This window comes from Zophobas morio, unplaced genomic scaffold, assembly GCF_036711695.1.
Source record: "Zophobas morio isolate AGI-343-1 ecotype UQ-CSIRO unplaced genomic scaffold, CSIRO_AGI_Zmor_V1 ptg000126l, whole genome shotgun sequence".
NCBI lineage: Eukaryota > Metazoa > Arthropoda > Insecta > Coleoptera > Tenebrionidae > Zophobas > Zophobas morio.
The window spans coordinates 95,881-102,064 of NW_026972231.1; the positions used below are offsets into that span (position 1 = coordinate 95,881).

General features: G+C 32.8%; 1 protein-coding gene across 1 annotated transcript; it reads left to right on the plus strand.

Moving 5' to 3' along the window:
- The first annotated feature begins 1,977 nt into the window (after positions 1–1,977).
- On the plus strand, positions 1,978–4,590 carry LOC135145122 (uncharacterized). The gene is made up of 9 exons (XM_064077232.1): positions 1,978–2,027; positions 2,184–2,267; positions 2,530–2,619; positions 2,700–2,828; positions 3,492–3,574; positions 3,807–3,993; positions 4,099–4,206; positions 4,264–4,377; positions 4,433–4,590. Exons 3-9 carry the CDS (start codon positions 2,574–2,576, stop codon positions 4,588–4,590), a joined length of 825 nt encoding a protein of 274 aa, XP_063933302.1. The 5' UTR covers positions 1,978–2,027; positions 2,184–2,267; positions 2,530–2,573.
- Positions 4,591–6,184: the final 1,594 nt, after the last annotated feature.

Below are 6,184 nucleotides of genomic sequence, written 5' to 3' on the forward strand. Positions count from 1 at the left end.
CTTTCCTCCAACATTTGATGTTGATGTAGTAAACAACTAAAAATTAGTCACTGGCTAAGTACAATGGTTGGCGACAAAAAAGAGGAGCCTTAGCATCGTTAGATTAAGTTAAGATAGGTGCTAAAACTTCCCTTATTTCTAGTAGTAGCCAACATAGGCGAAGCCTGTTTGTTTCCTACTCGAGGAGATCTCTATCCAACAACCGGCAGAGAGCTGGTCTTTTAGAAACCACGTGGAAAATACAAGTGAGTAAAAGTGTAAAGTACTTAAGCGGAAAAATCTTGGCTTCAAAGGGCTTAAACATAGAAAAGTCTAGGACCGAGGGTTACAGTCGCCATATATAGGTCCCAACCTCGGCTCCATGTTGATCTAGGATGGAAACCGAAATTAACTCAATGCTTTGCAGAAATGTCAGTATTATCGCGTTGTGTGAGATTTCAAGTCCGATTAATACAGCTGCTCTTCTACCGCTCCAAGAGAGGCGGTTACACTAAGGTCGATTCTTACGCACTGCATCAACTTTGACTCATATTTTAACGCCATTTGCTATTTAAAAAAGAAGCGAATTAACGGGATGCCCCTGATCTTACAAAACCCATTCTTACAAATTCCTGAACCTTGACTGCCTTAAACGTCATTAAAAAATGGTCGATAACTTACTAAAAAGTTGCTTAAGTGTAGAATGCTGATATTTTGTTGTTGCGTCCAGCAAGCGGTGTAACCTAATTGAAATATGTGCCCGAGCATGTTTAATTAGATAATAAAAAAAAAAAATTAAAAATTTGGAGTAGATAGTGAAAAAGATTATAAAAACATATCGTTGTAATATATTTTCTCTACCTATACGTACAAGTTATTATTAAAAGTAAACTGACAAAGCTAGTTTTACGTGTATACTATCTAGTACCAATCAATCCAAAGTCTATTTTACCTCTAAGAGATCTATAAAAATCTCATTAATAAAATAATGCTATAACAAAAAAGGCTGGATTTACTTCTAAAAAAGAAATTTTAATTTTATTGTTGGTTTCGAGTAATATATTTACGTAATATGCAAACAATTTATTTTGTTACACCTATACGCATAAACGTTACGAAATAATTTGTAATTTGTAAAGAGCAAAAAGGCTTCAGGTTTTTTATGTCATATTATTTTATAATTAATGTAACTTCTTCTCATCGTAAACTTGTGTGTATTATAATCTTAATACTCAATAGCGTTTTGTATGAGGTAAAATCGAATAGTCTAGCAAAGATTTAATAATTGCTGACTTTCATGCTATACAGCCGACTTGCGCTAATAGAACGTTGGAGAGAATTAATGAATTAAGTATGGCAAGTTACCATGAACTGGCACCGAAGTAGATAAATTTATCACCCAAGAGAGGAGCGGTATTAGTGTTACTATCGCGCACTATTATTACCACTTAGGTAAAATTTCTTAAACTTATTTCTAAGTACATTGTTATCTTAAAAGGTAAGTGCGCAAAAATGAATGTATCACCTCTTACTTAAGCGTTTTCTTGGTTGCATAGTTAAGAAAAATGAAAAGCAATAAAAATTCTTATAAGAGATTCGTCTAAGAAACTTAGAAGACGCAGGTCTGGAGTAATTTAGTACGCCTATAAAACAACTTTTGATGAGTGGGGAAAACTGCTACCAGCAATACTATTCGGACGTTTAAAAAGTATCAGATACAAAAGTTTAAACATTTTTAATTTATTTAAAATTTTCTCTGCTTATCTATAATAATGGTAAAATCTTATAAGTTGTTTTAAAAAGGATATTGTTAACCACATAGATCCCCTAAAAATACAAATAAACTTTTCTTTTTTATTACTGGTTGCACAACCAGTAAATTAAGCAACTAATTAAATAAATGATAGGGCCTACAGTTATTAGTATAAGTAACTTCTTGTTTTTACCTGGTAAATAAATTTTACTGTAAATTCGGTAATAAAAGTTAATGCACTTTAACAACTTTGTAACACAAAAATCTGACTATGGAGCTTATCAGAAAAGATATGGTAATCTCTAATAAGTCAACTTTATCCAATGACCTTTAACTCTTTTATATTTAATATATGGCGAAGTTACTTTTATAAAACTGTTATGAACGCCTGACTTGAAAAACTTAATACAATTTTATTGTAATACTTATATTACTTTATATAATTGTTTAGGGATTTACGGCTATATAGTCATCCTGGTGTTTTCATTATTAATACATCTGCCTTTTCTTGTATTTTCAATTCAAAATAATGTGAGTAAGTAAAGTACATAACAATTATCATTTATAAGTGGCCTGTCTGTGGTATAAAGTTTTTGGTTAAAGTTGTGGCTTGTCTTTCTTAACATATCACACAGTACTTTTAATTAGACCTAAAGTTGAAATATATATAAAATTTAGTTGTGTAACGAAATATATAATTCCTCTTTTCTCCGAGCTTAGTACAGAGAGAATTTTTCATTTTTTTTTAAAAAGAAGTATAGTTTTTCAGTATACCTTTAACAAATTAATATTTCTAGGTAGAGAAGATTTCTTGAAAAATAGGGAAAATGAAGATAAGGAAATGCCGTACCGGCTTACAAAAATTTTTTATACGAGCTTGGGGTTAGGTATATAAATTATTTTTATTAAAAACGCTATTTGGGATATACCAACACTGATAACCCATATTACATGATTTTTTCAATAGGAATCCTCCATCTGTTTTTCTTGGTAACGCTAATTGCAGTTATTATATGGTTCAGAAAAACTCAAGCTGTTATTAGTAGAGGGACTGTTTTTTTATGTCACCTATGTCTTTCATTAATAGGTGCAATAGGTAAATACACATTTGTTGCGAATTTTAACATCGCAATTGCTTCTAAGTTTAGTTTAAAGCCATTTTAAAGTGAGGGTTGATGGTAAGAAGTAACCTTTACGATAATCTACGTAGTAATACTTTTTTTTTTTTATCAGAGTACCGGGTGGCTTTAGAAAAAGTACTATCTTCGAAAGAATATTTCTTTTCTTAACAAAAAAATTAAATTTTATTCTACCATTAGTCCCGGTTTGAAAACTAGCTTGTAGTTCGTTTAGCTAATGAAATCGTAATACTGTGCACTATCTATAACTATTATGCTTTTGTGTAAAGAAACGCTATATTATTATTTTAGTACAAATTAGGTTGGCCACTACCGTGCGGTGTTAATTAATTATAGCTTTTAATAATTTAAAACTAAAGGGTGTTTTCTTTTTTCTCCGGGTGTTGATAGAATAATATATAAATTTATATAAATCCGTTATCTAAGTTGCTCTATTCTGTACGTACCATATGAAAATGAAACTTCAGATAACTAATTTACTAGTGGCTTTTACTAAGAAAAGTAGTACTTATAAAAGCTGCTCAGCCTAAGATAACTTTAATAACTAAAAGCGTAGCTACACGATAAAAAACAACGCATATGAGTTTTTTAAAGTTACCATATTATAAATTAATAAATAGTTATCTCTGTATATTACACCAAAACGCGAATCGATCAAGTAAGCAAGAGTAATATCGGGGATGCGAAAAATACTAGTTATAAGGTCAATTATTGTGATCTTTTTATCGATAATACATGTCTTAAGTAAATGTATTGTAATATAATACAGCCCTTCAGATTTTTAAACAAGTACTTAGGGGTGCAGTTTTTTGCGTTCGTTAGTTTTTATTCTCAAACAGTGGGTGTACAACATTTTTTATTTGTTAAAAACAATAAATATATATATTTAGCGAATATATAATTAAAATTGATGATAAATGCCTTGGTAACTATAGGTAGCCATATTACTTGCGTTCTTTTTTGGGAACTATCTTTCGGCTATTGCAATACGAATGCGTTTAATTTATGAAATCTTTTATTCAAAGTCTAAAAGAAGCTTTCATCCTTTGTTAAATCATTTTAAATACTACTATATAGACTTGGTAATATACGCTGTTGCTATGCTTCCGGCAGCATTAAAAAGTAAATTTTTTTATATATATTGAAACTACTTTTAAATTGCAATCTATACTTAACTTTTAAGTAACACTCACCTTTAATTAAATTATAAAAATTTTTATTACACAGTTTATGGAATTGTTTCAAGAAAATTGCAGGTGGTCGGCCCTTTCCTCCTCATTCCAATCTACTATTCCCTTGTGATCGGCTTTTTTACATACAAGTGTCGAAATATAGGTTAATATGAATAAAAAATTAAATTGAAAGCATTAACAATAACAATCTTGTATTAAGCCACAGAGTTTTCTGATTACCGCACAAACTTACGGTCTTCGGGGTACTGCTGTGTCGCCTTTCTAATAGTTATTATAATTTATAAAACGGTGAAAACTTTAGTGGCTGCTACAGGTATCATAGTAACAACTTACTTTCGTTGTTGTTACTAACAGTATATCAAATTAAGTTTGGCAAATGGCAATAGAGTCTATCGGACTTGTTTACGGTTTAGACTCCCTCCTTGAATTAACATTTTTAGAACTTTCTAAAAGAAAAAGGGCTCGTGATAGAGAAAAAACTAGGGGTGGAACTAACGGGTTGTCAAAAAAAACTAGTTATACTTAAGATTTACAAAATAAATCACTAACCCGTCACGTAATATTTTTTGAATTTTTTTTACACGTACTTTTATGATCTACACTGTTAGCAAGTAAATAAGCATCCAATAAAAGGTTTTAAACACACATTATCTTTCTTTTTGGTTTCTTTTGATACGAAAGGTGCGAGGGATGCAACAATTGCACTCAACGTAGAACATAAATGTGAATAACTATGAAATACGCTCAACCCCTTGCTATACGCAGAAATACAAATTTTTTGCTGTCAGTGGCACTGGAGCGCCCCCAAAATGCAAAATTACGAAACCAGTCCATACTTTTTAGTAAAAAAATTAAATCGGGGGCACTAACTTAAAAAATTTCAGACCCCCCTAAAATAGGCACGTGTCGTGCCTGCTGTCGCATGTTTAGTTGGTGCAGGTCGAAAGTTTTTTGTCAATACTAGAACTTCTTAGCTTGAACTGCCCAAAGAAAACTTTTAAAAGATGGTGGTTTCTTTTATACAAGTTGTGATTTACACTTATTATGTCTCTTAACCTCCTCAACCTGTAACCTTTTGTGAAAGAAATTTAAGTAAAAAAAATATATATATATATATAAATCTGGAGTATACCATAAACTAAAGAACTCTCAATAGCATTTTTTTTCGAGTGGGTTGTTATCCACTGTTATACTAAAAAAGTTTGAAACAGTGCTTTTTTAACAGTGAATCTTCTAACCTAGTTATTTTAAAGTCACTATATCTGATACATTTTTGTAAAAATCTAAAAAAAAAAATTGATTTTCTAACATTATAGTTAAAAAGGTAAGCACAAGTCAAATAAAATCAATGCCGAAGAACCTTATTAAAACTTGTGTGCGTACAAACAAAGTATTTCGGTAGGCGAGACCTATAGTGGCTACGCCTGGGTAAATAGGGTCTCGGCAGGGTTAAGGGTTAGGGTTAGGGTTAGGGTTTAGGTTAGGGTTAGGGTTAGGGTTAGGTTAGGGTTAGGGTTAGGGTTAGGTTAAGGGTTAGGGTTAGGGTTAAGGGTTAGGGTTAGGGTTAGGGTTAGGGTTAGGTTAGGGTTAAGGTTAGGGTTAGGGTTAAGGGTTAGGGTTAGGGTTAGGGTTAGGGTTAGGGTTAGGGTTAGGGTTAGGGTTAGGGTTAGGGTTAGGGTTAGGGTTAGGGTTAGGGTTAGGTTGGGGTTAGGGTTAGGGTTAGGTTAGGTTAGGGTTAGGGTTAGGGTTAGGGTTAGGGTTAGGGTTAGGGTTAGGGTTAGGGTTAGGGTTAGGGTTAGGGTTAGGGTTAGGGTTAGGGTTAGGTTAGGGTTAGGGTTAGGGTTAGGGTTAGGGTTAGGGTTTAGGGTTAGGTTAGGGTTAGGGTTAAGGTTAGGGTTAGGGTTAGGGTTAGGGTTAAGGTTTAGGGTTAGGGTTAGGGTTAGGGTTAGGGTTAGGGTTAAGGTTAGGGTTAAGGGTTAGGGTTAGGGTTAGGTTAGGGTTAAGGTTAGGTTAGGGTTAGGGTTAGGGTTAGGGTTAGGGTTAGGGTTAGGGTTAGGTTAAGGTTAAGGGTTAGGGTTAAGGGTTAGGGTTAGGGTTAGGGTTAGGGTTAGGGTTAGGGT